Below are 19,872 nucleotides of genomic sequence, written 5' to 3'. Positions count from 1 at the left end.
TTTTGGGATGGGTTCGCCTCCACGGAGGCCCTGGGCAGCAGGACTCAGTTGGTCCATACCCTCCCTCGCACCAGGGCTCCATGTGTGTCTACAAAGTGCCGCTCCCCGACGACATCAGCAAGGAGGCAGGGTATGACCCCACTTTCGGGATGTTCCAGGGGATCCCCAGCAACGACCCCATCAACGTGCTGGTCCGAGTCTACATCGTGCGGGTGAGTGGGAATTTGGGGTGTGGCAGGCGGGATCTGGCACTCCCTTCCACCCGGAGCTGGTCCTGGTGCCGTAGGGATGGTGGGATTCAGTTCCAGCACTCCAGGACTGATGCCTTGGGAAGGCTGACCTGGAACAGAGGCTGGACAAGAGCTAAGGAATAAAACAAGGATTTATTGAAAGGATCTCCTCCATGGATCCACCTTGGGCAGCACAAGATGAACCAAAATGGTCCCAGAATGCAGAACTGCTCACGGGGTCTGTCACTGGGATCAGTTCTGCTCCATTTGCATCTTGCAGTTCATTGTCCCATTCCAGCTTTAGCCCCTGCAGTCCCACCCTGCTTGTTTTTCTCTCTTCATTCCACATTCTTTGTGCTCCTGGGCTGAGATTTGGATCATTTGTCCTTGGTGCCCAGTTGGAGCAGGAATTGTTTTGTCTCCCTGCTCTGTGCACAGAGCTCACCATGCCCTGATATGAAGCCCAGAACCACACACCAAAGCAGCACAGAATCTGAAAAATAGAAAAGCCAAAACCTAAGGCATCACCAGTGCTTCAGGACCCTGGATGCAGCTTGAGGACTGAAGCAGCTCCTTGGTTTGGGTGGGAAGGAAGGGTTGAGAATGGAATGGTTTGGGTGGGAAGGGACCTAAAAGTCCGTCCTGCTCCACCCACTGCTGTGGTCAGGGACATCTCCCACTGTCCCAAGCTGTTCAGGGACATCCCAGGATATCCAGACCCAACGCTGTCTCCGGGGCTGTGTGCTCCCAGCTCTGGGAGCAGGACAGATCCAAGCTCCTGCCAGATCCAGAGACCTCTCTCCAGCGGGTGGGATGGACCGGCGTGTCCTGGTGCTCAGTTCCCACGGATGGTTTGGATCAGCCTGCAGTGTGAGGTGTTGGTCCGTTCCACAGCCACGTCACCACCCTGGCGATGGTTCAGGATGGGAGAGAATGGGAGAAAAAAGGTGGAATGGGATCTGGTAGGATGGAGGAGATCCTTGTGAAGGACATGACACCTCCTTGAACACCCATTCCATGATCGGTGACGCGATCCAGCCAACGCACATTTTCCCTCTATATGTGGAATGTGCTCTGGGAAGAATCACTTCCTGACCCCTGAACTGGCCATCCCGCTGTCCCTAAGCATGGAATTCTGCAGCCAGGCACTTGGGAGGGATCTCTGTCCTGCTGGAAGCACCTGGGCTGCCCTTTGCCACCACCTTGTCCCAGTGTGTTACAAGCAGAACCTACTTTGGGCTCCGTTTCCCACCAGCCTGGTTCTCCATCCAGAGCTGCTTCCCGCTGGGATGTGGAGTCTCCCACCCATCACCAGGCTGGAACAGCAGACACCAGCTTGGTCAACCAAGCCCAAAACCAGCCAGGACTGGGTGGATGTGTTCCCATCTGCTGCTGTGCCATGCTTGGAGCTGGGACTGGAGAGTCTGGGGGTCCTCACCCCTCTCTGGCAGAATCCACCATGGAGAGGACACGAGAGGAAGGCAGTGGATGTCTCGGCATTTTGGCCAGGTTTTTGCTGGGGGTGTTTCCTTAGAGTCTCCTCCTCGTCATCTTTCTTGCCTCGGGTGAGATTCCAAAGGTCACTGTGGTGACATCTCAGGACAAAGCCAGTTCCAAACTCTCCCTGAACTAGGACAGAGATTTACATGAGTCGGGAATATTCCCATTTTAATCCAAGACACCGTTTCGTCCCCATTTCAGTCCAAGACTCTCTGTTTAGGGACTGAAGCAGCCGGGTGCTCTCACGGTGTAGGAATGTGATGGAGCGACCGAATTATCCTTTGTCTGCTGAAAAAGGAAAAAAGCCCAGAAATTTCTCTCCCACTTTGGTACAAAAGACACCTCATAGGACCTTTGGGACTTCACCTCAAACCTTGGGTTGCCAATTGCACAGAGGCCAAGAGGTCCCACCTAGGTAATTCACTAGGAAAAGAAGAGAACAAAGGAAATAATCGCTTTTGTGGGGTATTTTAGCAGGAGCAAGAACCTCTTGCCCCTGGCTTGGGCTTTTCTCTGAAAGAACGTTGTTATTTTGCCTTTTATTAACACTTTTTCTGTTCCAACACTGCCTCGGAAGCCATCCCGCCGATTTTATGCCGTTCTAGGTAGCTGAGCTATCTCGGGTGCGATGGCTTCTCTGAGAGCTCATAAGACCTGGCTCAAAGAGAAACCCATCCTCAGGGGTGGAGAACGGGTCCATCCCTGAATCCTTGGCTGCTGTGGACAGCGCTGACCCGTCCCATCTGTTCCCTGCAGGCCACGGACCTCCACCCGGCTGACATCAACGGGAAGGCCGATCCCTACATCGCCATCAAGCTGGGGAAGACGGACATCAAGGACAAGGAGAACTACATCTCCAAGCAGCTGAACCCTGTTTTTGGGAAGTAAGTCTGCGCCTGGAGCTGCCAAGCTGAGCCCGAGCTTGCCAGCCCTCAGACCTGCAGCTGAGGTGTCCCATGGCTGCTCCTCGAGCCGGGTTTATCTTTATTTATTTAGCTTTATTATTTAGCTTCGTTTATGGGATTTATCCCACAGTGCGGGTGTCCTTCCAGGATGTCCTCCTTTGCCAGTGTGTGGTCAGCACAGCACCAGGTGTTTAGGAGATGAACCTGAAATTGATCTTATCAAGGTGAAACACCTGCTTAGGAATCTTTAGACCTAAATTTGAGTGAGAATAAGACACAAACTCAGTGTCTTGGTGTGGAAAGACAGGAGTCTGCTAAGGAAGGCAGGAGCCTCCCCTGAAATGGAAAATGTGAACCCTCCCCACCTTTCCAAATTGCTATAAATTTTAAATTAAGGGGCTCTCAGGCAAAAAAATTTGGGAGCAGGAAATAACAGTTCTTTAATAGGGAAGAAAATAAAAGGATAAAATAAACAATGCAGTGAACCAAAACAACACTGCCAGAGTCAAAACCCAACCTGACACTCTGTGGGTCAGGGTGCTGGCAGCAGAACCATTGGAAATGAGGCTCAGCCCTCCTGCAGTGCCAGGGGTGGCTCTGCTGGACCAGGAATCCTGTAAAAAAGGGTATAGTCTTCTTTCGAAAATCCAGTGGAAGAAGAGGCAGCTGCTGTTCCTCTGGGGAATCCAGTGCAGAAGCCGTGCTGGTGTTCCAGAATCTCAGATTATATCCAGGTAGGAATGCTTGGCTCCTCCCCCTGGGCTCACATCTCCCAGTGGGATGCTGCAGTTCTTATCAGCCATGCAGTGACGTTCAATGGCTGTTATCAGCAGGTGTCCCCTCCCGAGGGAGGAGTGATTGTGGTCACTCAGAGAGAGAGATAAGGCAAACTGCTCACTTGACAAAAGACAGCTGCAGACAGATGGTGATAGAACACATCTTGCCTTGCAAACTCAGTCTCAGGGGTGTTGGGGCATCCAGGTCAAGGATTTTCCCTCCTGTCGAGGGCTGGTGGTTGAGTTTAACCCCACCTCAGACGTCCTGCAGTGATGGATGCGGACGGAACGCCGTCCATGGACTGGAGCAGACACACCTCTGTCCTGAGTGGCAGCCAGAGCCCGCAGCAGCTTTTCTCTGCTTCCCCCAATCCCAGATCCTTCGACATCGAGGCCACCTTCCCCATGGAGTCCATGCTGACCGTGGCTGTGTACGACTGGGACTTGGTGGGCACTGATGACCTCATTGGGGAGACCAAGATCGACCTGGAGAATCGCTTCTACAGCAAGCACCGGGCGACCTGCGGCGTGTCCCAGACCTACTCCATGTATGGAAAAAGCCTTTCCTGCTTTTTTTAGGGAAGGTTCAGGGATGTGAACCTTCTACAGGGATTGGAGAGAGGCAAGAGGAAAAAGCCTTTCCTGCCCCACCTCACACCGGGACCCTCCTCTGTGTCACCTCCCACCCAGGGATCCCACAGGAATCTCCCCCCTTGGCTGCCTGCTGATCCTGGAAGGATTTGTTTTGGGAAAAACCTCAGGCTGCCCAGTTCTGCAAGGGGGGCAGGGATGAATGGAGGAGCCTGTGCTATGCCTGGTTTTGTCACCAGGGTTGGGGAGTGGTGGAATGTGTCGTCAGGAGCCCAGGGCAGGAGGGAGGGACTGGAGGGGCTGGTGGGAGAGGGGTGAGGTCAGGGCTGAAATGGGAGCAGAGCAAACAGGGCGATGCCGAGCATCAGGAATCCAGCGGGATGCACTGGGAATTCCAGGCCTGAGCCAAAGTTGGGTGGAAGGTGTTTGCAAAAGGGGCACAGAGGGGATCAAGTCCGCTCTGAAGTTTCTCCTTTGCTGCCTCAAATTCTTTCCCTGGGAATTCTGGGTGCTTCGTGGTGCAGTGGGGGTTTTTTTCCTGGCAAAAGGGAAAAAAAATTTCTTTGTCCTCACAACTTTTTTTTGTCTGATCTTGCCCTCCTGTTCCCAGTCATGGGTACAACACCTGGCGTGACCCCATGAAGCCCTCCCAAATCCTGTCCAAGCTGTGCAAAGAGGGAAAAGTGGATGGGCCGCACTTCGGGCCGGGGGGAAGAGTGAAAGTTGCCAACAGGGTCTTCACCGGCCCCACGGAGATCGAGGATGAAAATGGTATGGCCCTGTGGGATCATCCCGTGGGATGGAGGTTCTGGAGCAGAGCAGGGGTCTGGGGGGTCTCCTCATCACCCAGGGTTGGAATCTCAGAGTAGTTTGAATCATGGAGTGGTTTGAAGAGGACCTTTGAAGGTCGCCCAGTCCAACTCCCCCCCAGACAGGTGAGATGGGCACATCACCCAGCCCTGCAGGCACCATCCCAGTACAGACCAGTCACGGAGTCCTACAGACCCTCCAGACCAGAGGGCTCCTCTTGGAATCACTCAAGGACGTCCACGGACACCCAAAGCTGCCTCTGGAAATGCCCTCCAAGCAGTCATGTCCCAAGAGCCATGGAGACACCTCCAGCATTTAGGGAATTGTTATCCATGGGAATGCATTCCCAAAAAATGGGAGATGGGGGTTGTGTCCCAGCACACTCAGTGTGCCCAAGAAAGAGGGAAATAGTCCAGGAGGGGTGAAGGAAAGAAGGAAAATGCGGTCAGTGGACATAGGATTGGTTCAGACAGGGAAAAATGAATGGGGATCTGAACCTTCTACAGGGATTGGAGAGAGGCAAGAGGAGTTAGGAAGTGCTGGCTGAGGGACAAAGTGTTCCCAAGGGATGGAGAGCATGAGGCAGTTCTGCACCCTTGGGAGAAAGTGTTCCCAAAGGATGGAGAGGATAAGGCAGTTCTACTTCTTGGGGAACAGTTCTGCACCCTCGGGAACACTTTGTCACAAGGGATGGGGAGGATGAGGCAGTTCTGCACCCTTGGGACAGTTCTGAGACCCCTGGGACAAAGTGTTCCCAAGGGATGGAGAGGATGAGGCAGTTCTGCACCTTGGGACAGTTCTGCACCCTTGGGAACACTTTGTCCCAAGGGAATGAGAGGATGAGGCAGTTCTGCACTTTGGGACAAAGCGTTCCCAAGGGATGGAGAGGAAGAAGCAGTTCTGCACCTTGGGACAGCTCTGCACCCTTGGGACAAAATGTTTCCAAGGGATGGAGAGGAAGAAGCAGTTCTGCACTTTGGGACAGTTTTGCAATCCTTGGGACAAGGTGTTCCCAAAGGATGGAGAGGATGAGGCAGTTCTGCACCTTGGAACAGTTCTGCACCCTTGGGACAAAGTGTTCCCAAAGGATGGAGAGGATGAAGCAGTTCTGCACCTTGGAACAGTTCTGCACCCTTGGGAACACCTTGTCCCAAAGGATGGAGAGGATGAGGCAGTTCTGCACCTTGGGACAGTTCAGCAATCTTTGGGACAAAGTGTTCCCAAGGGATGGAGAGGATGAGGCAGTTCTGCACCTTGGGACAGTTCTGCAATCTTTGGGACAAAGTGTTCCCAAGGGATGGAGAGGATGAGGCAGTTCTGCACCTTGGGACAGTTCTGAGACCCTTGGGACAAAGCGTTCCCAAGGGGTGGAGAAGATGAGGCAGCTCTGCACCTTGGAGCACAGGGTGCTTTGCTGTCCCTGTGTCCCTGTCCCAGCTGTCCACGCTCTCCTTTGTCCTCCAGGCCAGAAGAAGCCGACGGACGAGCACCTGGCGCTGGCGGTGCTGCGGCACTGGGAGGACATCCCGCGGGCCGGCTGCCGCCTCGTCCCCGAGCACGTGGAGACGCGGCCGCTGCTCAACCCCGACAAGCCGGGCATCGAGCAGGTCTGGCATTCCAGCGGGAACGGGGGGCAGCCCACGGGGGCCAGCACGGCCCTAACCCAGCTCAGGGCGGGCAGGTCACCCTGGGGTGCCAGCAGAGAAAATCTCCAGCGCCTCCCGATCCATCCTCATCCATTTCGCATTCCACGGTGCCTCCTGATTCCCCACATCTGGGCACCTGGGAGCAAAATTCCCAATGGATTCCCAGGCAGAAGGGACTGGAAACCCGCAGGCTGCCGTGCACAAAAGGCAGTGCTGGGAATTCCCTGGAGACCCTGAAACTCCTGGAGCCCCCAGGAGGACTCATAGCCTGTGTTGGGGGGAGAATCACATCCCTGTTGAGTCAAGGGGGGAGAGTGGGAGCAGAGTTAGGTTCTGGTCGTTTTGCAGACCAAATTTTGGTCAGAAATCACCCAAAATCCACTCTTGGGCTGCCCCGTTGAGCCTTTGGCAAGTTCCTTGCAGAGGGTGGGAGCAGAGGAGGGAAAGCTCCCCCTGGAGCTTGGCTCACCCTGGTGAGGCTGATCCAAGCTCACATGGAGATCATGGAATGGTTTGGGCTGGAAGTGCCTTAAAACCCACCCAGTTTCACCCTCTCCATGAGACGTTTCTGCAGGGGTGGAGAAGGATTCGTGGCATGGGAGAAGCTCATCCCACTCCACATCTGGCCTGGCCGGGGTGATGGCTGTGGGAAGAGGGGGACACTGGCGGGGAGGGGACAGGAGGGACAAGGGGAGCTGACTGTGCCTCTCCCACCCCACAGGGCCGCCTGGAGATGTGGGTGGACATGTTCCCCATGGACATGCCAGCGCCCGGCCCTGCCATCGATATTTCTCCCAGGAAACCAAAGAAGTAAGGAACTTAATTAAGGGAATTACTGGGATCAGTTGGCAGCCCAGCCAAAAAGTGGGGAATGGAGAGGTCGGGGATGGAGCCCGGCTTCCCCCATCTCCTGCTGCTGCTCCATGGCCAGCCCAGCCCTCTGCTTGCATTCCTCATCCATGCTGCCATTCCCAGAGATCCCAACACTGGAGGCAGGTCCAGAGCTGCTCCTGAGGGTGGGATCTCACATCTCCCATTCCCTGCGGATCCCGATCTTCTTGAACTGGGAAATTGTGACCGTGGTCACAAGGGTTTTCAGGATGAAGAAGAGACGAGAAAGTTGACTCCATGATCAGAAGGCTTGATTTATTATTTTATGATATATGTTACATTAAGACTATACTAAAAAGAAATAGAAAGGAAAAGGTTTCTTCAGAAGCTAGCTAAGCTAAGAATAGACAAGAATGAATAACAAAGATCTGTGTCTCAGACAGAGAGCAAGAGCCAGCTCTGCCATGAGTGGTCAGGAAATCCAAACATCCACAGGAGACCAATCACGGGTTTACCTGTTGCATTCCACAGCAGCAGATAACCATTGTTTCCTTTTGGTTGCTGAAACTGCAGCTTCTCAAAAAGGAAAAACCCTAAGAAAGGATTTTTCATGAAAGATGTCTGCGACAGGAAATTCCATCGTTCCCTGGGCAGAGCAGAGTGCCCAGCCCTGAGCCTCTCCTGGGCAGGGCAGGGTGATTCCCAGGGCAGTTTGGATTGGGCTTTTCCAGGACATGGTGGACAGAAGGATGGGTGGTGGAGGCCCCTGGGGCAGCATTCCAAGCAGGAAAGAGCAGGGACAGACGGCGCACGGTGGGGGAAGAAGGACATTTCTTCCCTCAATATCCCTTCTAGACCTTTCTCACTCTCCTGGCCTGGGTCTTTGGGCTCTTTTTCCTGCCCCCAGGGCTGGGATACAGGGATGGCACTGGGAATCCCGATGGGATTGTGCACAATCTCTTGTGCATCCCAGGCAGCCGACGCCTTGGGTGGAGAGAACATCCCTGGATCCCAGCTGGGAGAGGCACAGCACGGGACAAGGCGGGAGAAAAGGAAAAGGTGAAGGAATCCCACAGATGGGCTCGGCCAGGGCACTGCCAGAGGGAGATCCCAAAGGAAGGGGGTTCGGGAAGATGTAAATCCACTTTTCTCACCTGGAGACCTCCTGGCACGTCCATGAGGTGCTGTGGCCACGTGTCCTGAGCCTCCCCTCGCTGCAGGAGCCGGGATCCTGCTCTTCCTCCACCCACTCCCACTTCCTCTGTGTGGAAGTTTTAATTTGAAACTGGGTAGAAACACTGATTTTGTGTAGTCTGCCCATTTTGCTAATTTGAGAGTTTTAAGATTTTTTTGCTAATTTGAGAGTTTCTTAATTTTAAGATTTTTTTTGTTAATTTGAGAGTTTCTTAATTTTAAGATTCCAAGGTTTCAAAGTTTCTTCTTTTAAGATTTCAAAGTACTGAAGAGTGTGGTAGGTTTTGGTATTGGTTAATTGCTGGTGTATTTATTTCTTGTTGTGAGGTAGGATTAGGAGAAAGGTAAAGCGGGCTTAAAACTTTCAAAGGGTATAAAGAAAATTTTATTCATGGTGATTAAAAGAAAAAAAAAGCAGTAAGAATTAAGACAAGCTTTTTTTAAACACTTTTACTCTCCCTAAAACTTTTTTTTTTTCCTACTGATAATGTAAAGAAACAAAACTTTAAATTTATAGTCAGTTTACTGCCTCTAAAATAGTCCCTTTTTTAAGTTTACTCAGGAAGAGAAGTCCTTCTAGTTAATGTTATGGAGACTTCTTTAGAAGAGGAAAAGCAGTTTTCTCCTTCTTAATTTGGTTCTTAATTTGGTCACAAATTGCAGCTGCCCGGGGGAAATCTGCTATCATGAAGTTCTCCTTATTTTCCACAAGCCCTCCCACAGCTCATTTATGGGTTATTTTTATGGTTTATGTTTCACCATCAAGAAATTCCCGGCCAAGCAGAGGTGATGGGAACCTCCCCAGGCTGCTGGGAATTCCTGGAGGCCCTGAAACTCCTGGAGCCCTCAGGAGGACTCATAGCCTGTTTTGGGGGGAATCACAGCCCTGTTGAGTCAAGGGGGGGAGAGCAGGAACAGAGTTGGGCTCTGGTTGTTTTGCAGACAGACAATTTTGGTCAGAAATCCCCCAAAATCCAATCCTGGGCTGCCCCGTTGAGTCTTTGGCGGGTTCTTTGCAGAGGGTGGGAGCAGAGGAGGGAAAGCTCCCCTTGGAGCTTGGCTCACCCTGGTGAGGCCGATCCAAGATCATGTGGAGATCATGGAATCATGGAATGGTTTGGGTCGGAAAAGACTTTAAAACTCAACTTGTTCAACTCCCTGCCATGGAAGGGACTCCTTCCACTATCCCAGGGTGCTCCCAGCCCCATCCAAGACTTGGACGTTCCCAGGGATCCAGGGGCAGCCACAGCTGTGCTGGGAATTCCAGCCCAGCCCCTCCTCACCCTGCCAGGGAACAATCCCTAATTCCCAAGATCCCATCCAGCCCTGCCCTCTGGCACTGGGAGCCATTCCCTGGCTCCTGTCCCTCCAGGCCTTGTCCCCAGTCCCACTCCAGCTCTCCTGGAGCCCCTTCAGGCCCTGCAAGGGGCTCTGGGGTCTCCCTGCACCTTTCTCCAGGTGAACATTCCCAGCTCTGCCAGCCTGTCCCCATAGGAAGAGTCCCATCCCTGTAATCATCTCCATGGTTGAGATCCCTCCTGTCCCTGATCCCTGATCCTGCCCTCCAGATCCCTGGGAGAGATCCCTGTGAGCAATTCCCTGTTCCTGGCAGCTGGCTCTGCTTTCTGGCAGCACCACCCCGTCCCCTCCTATCCCATTCCCCGCTCCCATTCCCTGCTCCCGTGCCTCACCTCCCTTTCCCTCCCTCGGGCAGGTACGAGCTCAGGGTGATCGTGTGGAACACGGACGAGGTCATCCTGGAGGACGACGACTACTTCACCGGGGAGAAATCCAGTGACATTTTTGTCAGGGGGTAGGTAAAGAGTTCAATTGGGGAGAAATCCAGTGACATTTTGTTAGGGGGTAGGTACAGCTTGGAATTCCACTGGGATGTCCTTCACCGGGGAGAAATCCAGAGATATTTTGTCAGGGGGTAGGTACAGCTTGGAATTCTACTGGGGAGAAATCCAGTGACATTTTTGTCAGGAGGTATGTACAGCCTGGAATTCCACCAGGGAGAAATCCAGTGACATTTTGTTAGGGGGTAGGTACAGCCTGGAATTCCACTGGTGAGAAATCCAGTGACATTTTGTCAGGGGGTAGGTACAGCCTGGAATTCCACTAGGGAGAAATCCAGTGACATTTCAGTCAGGGGTTAGGTACAGCCTGGAATTCCACTGGTGAGAAATCCAGTGACATTTTTGTCAGGGAATATGTGCAGAATTTCACCCGGGAGAAATCCAGTGACATTTTTGTCATGGGGTGGGTACAACCTGGAATTCCACTGGGGAGAAATCCAGTGACATTTTGTTAGGGGGTAGGTACAGCCTGGAATTCCACCGGCACCTCCTTCACCAGGGAGAAATCCAGTGACATTTTTGTCAGGGAATATGTGCAGAATTCCACCAGGGAGAAATCCAGTGACATTTTTGTCATGGGGTAGGTAGAGCCTGGAATTCCACCAGGGAGAAATCCAGTGACATTTTTGTCAGGGGGTAGGTAAAGAATTCCACTGGGGAGAAATCCAGTGACATTTTGTTAGGGGGTAGGTACAGCCTGGAATTCCACCAGCACCTCCTTCACCAGGGAGAAATCCAGTGACGTTTTTGTCGTGGGGTGGGTACAACCTGGAATTTCACCCGGGAGAAATCCAGTGACATTTTTGTCGTGGGGTGGGTACAACCTGGAATTTCACCCGGGAGAAATCCAGTGACATTTTTGTCGTGGGGTGGGTACAACCTGGAATTTCACCCGGGAGAAATCCAGTGACATTTTTGTCGTGGGGTGGGTACAACCTGGAATTTCACCCGGGAGAAATCCAGTGACATTTTTGTCGTGGGGTGGGTACAACCTGGAATTTCACCCAGAAGAAATCCAGTGACATTTTTGTCGTGGGGTGGGTACAACCTGGAATTTCACCCGGGAGAAATCCAGTGACATTTTTGTCGTGGGGTGGGTACAACCTGGAATTTCACCCAGAAGAAATCCAGTGACATTTTTGTCGTGGGGTGGGTACAACCTGGAATTTCACCCAGGAGAAATCCAGTGACATTTTTGTCGTGGGGTGGGTACAACCTGGAATTCTAATGGCAAGAAATCCAGTGACATTTTTGTCATGGGGTGGGTACAACCTGGAATTTCATCAGGGAGAAATCCAGTGACATTTTTGTCGTGGGGTGGGTACAACCTGGAATTCCACCGGTTCCCCCTCTGCCTCTCCTGGGGTGGGCCCCAGTTCCCACTGGGGTGGGACACGGGCGGTGCTGAGAGACTCAAACCAGCCAGGACTGGGTGGATGTGTTCCTGTCTGCTGCTCTGCCATGCTTGGAGCTGGGACTGGAGAGTCTGGGGGTCCTCACCCCTCTCTGGGGAGAATCCAGCATGGAGAGGACACGAGGGGAAGGGGATGGATGTCTCGGCATTTTGGCCAGGTTTTTGCTGGGGGTGTTTCCTGAGAGTCTCTTTTCTTGCCTCTGATGAGATTCCAAAGATTCTGCTGGCATCTCCTGCGCTGTTTCCTGCCTCTCCCCCCTCTCCTTGGCCGCCCATCCAGCGGGCCCTGCTTGGAGCTGTGGGTGCTTGTCTGGAGCTCCACTGGGGTGGCTTTGGATGGTGACAATTTCCTGGCGGGAGAGGAGATGCCTGGCATTGCAGAGGCCGAGAGACGCAGACCATGCTGTACGCAAACAAAGCCAGTTTATTACACTAATTACCAATATTTACAGTTCCTTAACTTCCACACAAACTTTCCCACTCTGACCCCCTTGCCCCTGTTCCCTCAGCAACAAAATCTTTTTGGTTATGCAGCCCCTGTTACATCCTCTTGCACCAGCAATGTCCTTGTTACATCTCCTCTCATCAGAGCAGTCAGAGTGATCTGTGGTTGTGTTCCTCACTCGGGGCTCGACAAATGTGGAGTTTTTCTTCACTCGGGGTCGCCAAATGTGGTTGTGTTCGCAGGGATCTCAGGATGAGGGAAGAGATGAGAATCTTGACTCCATGTTTCAGAAGGCTGATTTATTATTTTATGATATATATTATATTAAAAGAAAATGATATATTAAAACTATGCTAAAAGAATAGAAGAAAGGATTTCATCAGAAGGAAAGGAAAGGAAAGGAAAGGAAAGGAAAGGAAAGGAAAGGAAAGGAAAGGAAAGGAAAGGAAAGGAAAGGAAAGGAAAGGAAAGGAAAGGAAAGGAAAGGAAAGGAAAGGAAAGGAAAGGAAAGGAAAGGAAAGGAAAGGAAAGGAAAGGAAAGGAAAGGAAAGGAAAGGAAAGGAAAGGGAATCTTGTGACTGACCAGAGAGTCCGAGACAGCCAGACTGTGATTGGCCATTAATTAAAAACAACCACACGAGACCAATCAAAGATGCACCTGTTGCATTCCACAGGAGCAGATAATTACTGTTTACATTTCAGTTTCTGAGGAGAAAAAATGATTTTTCATAAAATATGTCCGTGGCAGCTCCCAGCTCCTGTACAACTCCTTCACATCTCCTCGCCCAGGGTAAACCCTCAGACAGCCCCCTTGAATCTCCTTCTCCTGAAGTTCTCTGGCATCCTCCTGCCCCTTGGATTTGCTGCTGCAGTGTCTGGAGCAGCCCTGTCACTCTTGCGCCGAGGTCAGGGCAGGAAGAGGCGAGAGGCAGGATCGCAGCAAAGGCAAAGAAGGTTTTATCCAAAAGAACCGCGCGGTTTTTATAGAGTGGTGCAACAGATTCTGTTCTACTGGCTAACTAACAGAAACATCTTTCTCACGCGCCGTCCTTGAGAGGAACAGAAAAACAAGGTAGAAAAACACCACCCGAAAATTGTTTATAGTCAACAACTTATCACATCTTTGCAGCTCCCTAAAATTTCTCACGAGCCTCTGTGAGAAACGCCTGCCGTTTCCCTCTCTGTCCCGTGGCATCCACACAGCCCCATCCCCTTGTTCATAACTTTCAGGTTTTTTTAGTCCTGGAGACACCCTGGCTGCCTGGACGGGGTGGTCCTGTCCCCTCTCCTGCCCCATGTAAACCCGTGCCCCCTCTCACCCCCCCCGGGCCCTGCAGGTGGCTGAAGGGGCAGCAGGAGGACAAGCAGGACACGGATGTCCATTACCACTCCCTCACTGGTGAAGGCAACTTCAACTGGCGCTACATCTTCCCCTTCGACTACCTGATGGCCGAGGAGAAGATTGTCATCTCCAAGAAGGAGTCCATGTTCTCCTGGGATGAGACCGAGTACAAGATCCCGGCCCGCCTCACCCTGCAGGTCTGGGACGCCGACCACTTCTCGGCCGATGATTTCCTGGGTACGTGCAGGGTCCAGAGCACCCCGCGCGCCCCCTGAGATGCTGCAGGATGGAGCAGGTGGGGTGAGAGGGCAGGAGGGGTCTGCAGAGGGTTCTGGTTCTGGACAGGTTGGATCCATGGGCTAAGGACAAGGGCCAGGTCCTGAACTGGGGTCTCACCAACACCACTGAGCACTCCAGGCTGGGAAAGAGTGGTGGGAAAGACTCTGGGGGTGCTGTGCTGGTGGCTGGATATGAGTACAGGTGTGCCAAGGTGGGCAGGATGCCACTGGCCCCTGGGCTGTGCCAGCTCTGGGGTGGCAGCAGGGCCAGGGCAGTGCCCGTCCCCTGTGCTGGCACTGCTGGGGCACCTCCAGTGCTGGGGCAGCTCTGGGCCCCTCCTGACACGAGGGACCTGGAGGGGCTGGAGCTGGGCAGGGAATGGAGCCCCAGGAGGGGCTGAGGGAGCTGGGCAGGGAATGGAGCCCCAGGAGGGGCTGAGGGAGCTGGGCAGGGAATGGAGCCCCAGCAGGGGCTGAGGGAGCTGGGCAGGGAATGGAGCCCCAGCAGGGGCTGAGGGAGCTGGGCAGGGGCTCAGCCTGGAGCAAAGGAGGCTCAGGGGGCCCTTGTGGCTCTGCACAAGTCCCTGCCAGGAGGGCACAGCCAGGGGGGGTCGGGCTCTGCTCCCAGGGAACAGGGACAGGACAAGGGGAAATGGCCTCAGGCTGGGCCAGGGCAGGCTCAGGGTGGACACCAGGAGGAATTTCTGCATGGAAAGGGGGCTCAGGCCTTGGCAGGGGCTGCCCAGGGAGGTTTAGGGTGCCCATCCCTGCAGGTGTCACCTGGATGTGGCACTGAGTGCCCTGGGCTGGGGACAAGGTGGGGATCAGGCACAGGCTGGACTCGAGGGTCTGGGAGCTCTTTTCCAACATTCATGTCTCCATGATTCTGAGATCCCTTTTCTCCACTGCTCCTGTAGCCCAGACACCCCGTTTCTCCTCCCCAGACCTGGTTTAGAGCTGCTCCCAGGGCAGGAGATGCTGGCCCAGCCCATCTCCAGCCAAGGACTTGGCCTTTTTGGCATGCCAACCTCTGTCCTCCCCTCTGTCCTGCCAGGGGCCATCGAGCTGGACCTGAACCGCTTCCCCCGAGGAGCCAAGACATCCAAGCAGTGCAGCCTGGAGATGGTGACCAACGAGGCTGAGCTGCCCATGATCTCCATCTTCAAGCAGAAGCGGGTCAAGGGCTGGTGGCCATTTGTGGCCAGAGATGAGAACGACGAGCTGGAGATCACTGTAAGGAAGGGGAAAAGGGAGGATTTGCCTCCTGGGCGCTGCACTCTTGGTGGACACCCTGCATCCCCCTCGTGGCTTTGATCCTTCTGGCCTGGGATCACGTCCCAGGCCTCAGCACAGCTCTCTGCTCCCTGCAGGGCAAGGTTGAGGCTGAGCTGCACCTTCTGACAGCGGAGGAGGCCGAGAAATCCCCTGCTGGGCTGGCTCGGAATGAGCCTGATCCCCTGGAGAAACCCAAGTGAGTGGGAGAAGCCTCTCTGCAGCAGGGACCTGGGATTATGGGATTCTGCTCCCTCCTGGAGTGCTTCATCCAGCTCCAAGCCCCAAAACCTGCTGGAAAGGGGCTAGAGAAGGCCACGGAGGTGTTCTGAGTATGGAGCTCCTCTGCCATGGAGCCAGGCTGGGAGAGCTGGAGAGGAGAAGGATCCAGGGAGAGCTCAGAGCCCCTGGCAGGGCCTGAAGGGGCTCCAGGAGAGCTGCAGAGGGACTGGGGACAAGGTCTGGAGGGACAGGAGCCAGGGAATGGCTCCCAGTGCCAGAGGGCAGGGATGGGTGGGATCTTGGGAACGGGGAATTGTGCCCTGGCAGGGTGGGCAGGCCCTGGCACAGGGTGCCCAGCCTGGATCCCTGGCAGTGCCCAAGGCCAGGCTGGACAGGGCTTGGAGGAACCTGGGATAGTGGAAGGAGTCCCTACCCATGGCAGGGAGTGAAACAAAAAAAAAAAAGATGAGCTTTAAGGTCCATGAATCCCTTTCCCACGGCGATGGATTAACGATGGGTGTTTGGTTCCCCTGCAGCCGCCCGGACACGTCGTTCATCTGGTTCCTGAACCCGCTCAAGTCCATCAAATACCTCATCTGCACCCGCTACAAGTGGCTCATCATCAAGATCGTGCTGGCCCTGCTGCTCCTCATCATGGTGGCCCTGTTCCTCTACAGCATGCCCGGATACATGGTCAAGAAGCTGCTGGGAGCATGAAGGGCTGGAGCCTCTCCTGTGTCCCCAGCCCGCTGCATAACCTTCCCAGCTCCATGTCCTTCTCCTCCCCGTGACCTCTGGGCAGCCCTGGGGGCGTCTCCTCCCTGCTGCTGCTGCTGGGTCTCCTCTGTGCATTCCTTCTCTGTGGGTCCCACTCAGGTTTTAGGGCCAGGGAAATGCCGCGGGAGCATGGCAAAGATCCCCCTACATCCCGCACCAGGGCTGGGAGAGGTGCCCAGCTGGCTCCTGTGGGAGTCCCCGAGGCCTCTGGCCATTGGGGTTGTGGCTGGTGCCTTCCTGGGAATCAGGAGAAGGAGAGGGGAGCTGGGGCTGTGTCACCGGAGCTGTGGGAGTGCTCTGGACAGGCTCCTTGGAGGGATGTTCAGGATCCAGGATGGAGCAGGGAGCTGGGATGGAGCAGCTGGGGATGTGCCAGCCCCAGCAGAGTGAGTGCACAGAGCATCCCCAGGGCCTGTCCCCACTGCCAGCACCATCCCTGCTCCACTCAGAGCTCTGGAGGTCTCCATTCACCGGCACAGGGATCTGTCCCACCTTGGGAATGGTGGACATGGTGCTCAGCAGAGTGAGAGGGCACAGAGCATCCCCAGGGCCTGTCCCCACTGCCAGCACCATCCCTGCTCCTCTTGGGGCTCTGTAGGTCACCATTCCCTGGCACAGGGATCTGTCCCACCTCGGGAATGCTGGACATGGCGCCCAGCAGTGAGGGCACAGAGCATCCCCAGTGCCTGCCCCTGCTCCACTCGGAGCTCTGGAGGTCACCATTCCCTGGCACAGGGATCTGTCCCACCTCGGGAATGCTGGACATGGTGCCCAGCAGAGTGAGAGGGCACAGAGCATCCCCAGTTCCCGTCCCTGACGTTGCAGACCCCCAGCCGGGTAATAATGAGCATTGACTTCGTGATTGTAGAAGTTTGATTAATTGCTTTATTCTTCTATGCTATATTATACTATACTATTCTATGAAACTCATAACCCTTACAGACAGTCTGATACAGTTTTGACCTAATTGGTCAATCAATCTAAACACCATCACCAGTGTTTAATTAACAAACTACTCCTTGGTAAACAATCTCCATAACACATTCTGCATGTGTAACAACAACAGGTGCAGCAAATGGAGACAAGAATTGTTTCCCATTCCTTTTTCTGAGCTGTCTCACAGCTTCCCAGGAAAATCCTGGGGTAGAACTATGTCCCTGCTCCTGTCAGAGCTCTGGAGGTTGGTTTGCACAGCAGCTGCTTTAATACGAATATTCCCTCTTTTTATGGACTGTTCCAATACATTCAGACCAGGTTGGTCAATCAATCAATACATTTCTCCTGATTGGCTAATTAACAAAAACACCTTTCTTATAAGCAATCTTTGAGAAAAACCAGAAGGCAGAGAGTAGGAAAACACTACCTGCAGGTTCTTTATAAGAACAAGCTATCATAGTTTCTCTACAGCTTCCAAAGGTCCCGCAAGTCTGCCCTGAGAAAACTGACCTGGTTTTCTTGCTCTCTGACCAGGCTGTCACATCCACATCTGTCCTCGCTGCCAGTGCCTGTCCCTGCTCCACTCAGAGCTCTGGATGTCACATTCCCTGGCACAGGGATCTGTCCCACCTCGGGAATGCTGGACATGGTGCCCAGCAGAGTGAGAGGGCACAGAGCATCCCCAGTGCCTGTCCCCACTGCCAGCACCATCCCTGCTTCTTTCAGAGCCCTGGAGGTCACATTCCCTGGCACAGGGATCTGTCCCACCTCAGAAATGCTGGACATGGCGCCCAGCAGAGTGAGAGGGCACAGAGAATCCCCAGCACCATCCCTGCTCCTGTCAGGGCTCTGGAGGTCACATTCCCTGGCACAGGGATCTGTCCCACCTTGGGAATGCTGGACATGGTGCCCAGCAGAGTGAGAGGGCACAGAGCATCCCCAGCACCATCCCTGCTTCTTTCAGAGCCCTGGAGGTCACATACCCTGGCAGAGGGATCTGTCCCACCTCAGAAATGCTGGACATGGTGCCCAGCAGTGAGGGCACAGAGCATCCCCAGGGCCTGTCCCCACTGCCAGCACCATCCCTGCTCCTCTTGGAGCTCTGGAGGTCACATTCCCTGGCACAGGGATCTGTCCCACCTCAGAAATGCTGGACATGGTGCCCAGCAGTGAGGGCACAGAGCATCCCCAGGGCCTGTCCCCACTGCCAGCACCATCCCTGCTCCTCTTGGAGCTCTGGAGGTCACATACCCTGGCACAGGGATCTGTCCCACCTCAGAAATGCTGGACATGGTGCCCAGCAGAGTGAGAGGGCACAGAGAATCCCCAGCACCATCCCTGCTCCTCTTGGGGCTCTGGAGGTCACATTCCCTGGCACAGGGATCTGTCCCACCTTGGGAATGCTGGACATGGTGCCCAGCAGAGTGAGAGGGCACAGAGAATCCCCAGCACCATCCCTGCTCCTGTCAGGGCTCTGGAGGTCACATTCCCTGGCACAGGGATCTGTCCCACCTCAGAAATGCTGGACATGGTGCTCAGCAGAGTGAGAGGGCACAGAGAATCCCCAGGGCCTGTCCCCACTGCCGGCACCATCCCTGCTCCTCTTGGAGCTCTGGAGGTCACATTCCCTGGCACAGGGGTCTTTCCCACCTCAGGAATGCTGGATATGGTGCCCAGCAGGTCCTGCAGAGAGCCCTGGAGTGGGCCAGGGGGGCAGACCCTGCCCTGTGCCCCCTCAGCTCCAGCAGAGACTGGGACATGTCCCACAGCTCAAACATCTTCCCAACATCGCCCACCCAGAGTTGGCTGTGGCTGGACATCCCCAGGGCTCACAGCTCCTCGGGCACAGTGTGAGCTCCCGGCGTCCTTCTGGATTCTCCGTGTATTTTGTTTGGCTGGGTAATTTTGTGGCTGGAGTCCTTCCGGCCGTGTGTCCTCGGGAAGGGCTCTGTCCTCGGCTCTCCGCGATATCCAGCTGCTGCAGAGCCGCCTTTCCCAGCTCCCGGTGCGCAAGACCCCCACTGAAGAACTGAGGACACCTCAGACATGTTTTAATGAGGATGTTACTGTTCCAATCAGTCAATAAAAACCAGTTTCACGTCCAGGCTCTTGTGGTTTGATTTTGACCAAATGCCAGGCACCTATGAAAGCTGTTCCTTCAGAAAAAAAAAAAATTGACAAAGGGTTCATGAGCTGAGATGAGGATTCAGAGAAAAACAGTCTAAGGGCAAACCAGGTTCCAATTTAAAGGTATAAACTAAATTTATTATTAACAGAGTCATAAGAGGATAATGAGAAATAAAAAAAGGTTTTAAAACACTCTTTTTCCCCCTCAGCCTCTCCCTCTTTCCTGTGAACCACTAATGCACGGGCTCAGATCAGTGGGGATACTGAGATGTTTATTGCAAGAAAAAAGCTGGTTTTACACACTTCTTCAGGACACAGTATTTCCTTATAAGGTATTTCTTCACTAAGCAACCTATCACACATTGCCACATCAGCAACACAATTTAATGTCCTTACACGTGCTGTTCACTCATCCAGCAGGCTCCTCTCCGTGACGTCTTGAGAGGCCACCTAGAACAGAGGCTACACAGAGTTAAAGGAATAAAAAAGTAGGTATTTATTAAAAGGCCTTTAAAGGACACACCTTGGGCAGTACAAGAGCCTGGCTGTGGCTATACCCAAGATGAATGCCGGGTCACGAGTTTTCTCCCTTTTATAAGTTTTTGGTCCATTTCCATATTGGGATTAATTGTCCAATTACAGCTCCAGGTTATGCAGTCCCATTCTCCCAGATTTCTCTCCTCAACTCACTGTTGTTTGTACTTTTTTATACTCAAG

The 19,872-nt window shown here is 53.7% G+C and overlaps 1 protein-coding gene across 2 annotated transcripts in view; it reads left to right on the top strand.

Moving 5' to 3' along the window:
• Positions 1-19,130, top strand: part of LOC118700605 (otoferlin-like) — a 116,765-nt gene extending 97,635 nt beyond the window's left edge. For both annotated transcript variants that reach the window (XM_054518088.1, XM_036405157.2), the window contains 11 exons: positions 75-212; positions 2,487-2,614; positions 3,789-3,959; positions 4,613-4,773; positions 6,277-6,419; positions 7,180-7,268; positions 10,198-10,296; positions 13,539-13,780; positions 14,876-15,054; positions 15,192-15,292; positions 15,852-19,130. In XM_054518088.1, the coding sequence (XP_054374063.1) occupies positions 75-212; positions 2,487-2,614; positions 3,789-3,959; positions 4,613-4,773; positions 6,277-6,419; positions 7,180-7,268; positions 10,198-10,296; positions 13,539-13,780; positions 14,876-15,054; positions 15,192-15,292; positions 15,852-16,032 (1,632 nt within the window). In that variant the 3' untranslated portion in view covers positions 16,033-19,130. The remainder of the gene's footprint in view (positions 1-74; positions 213-2,486; positions 2,615-3,788; positions 3,960-4,612; positions 4,774-6,276; positions 6,420-7,179; positions 7,269-10,197; positions 10,297-13,538; positions 13,781-14,875; positions 15,055-15,191; positions 15,293-15,851) is intronic.
• The last annotated feature ends 742 nt before the right edge of the window (positions 19,131-19,872 follow it).

The sequence above is a fragment of the Molothrus ater genome, chromosome 32 (genome assembly GCF_012460135.2).
Source record: "Molothrus ater isolate BHLD 08-10-18 breed brown headed cowbird chromosome 32, BPBGC_Mater_1.1, whole genome shotgun sequence".
Lineage (NCBI taxonomy): Eukaryota > Metazoa > Chordata > Aves > Passeriformes > Icteridae > Molothrus > Molothrus ater.
The sequence above is the reverse complement of the archived record's forward strand: the minus strand, read 5'-3'. Positions and strand labels throughout refer to the sequence as shown.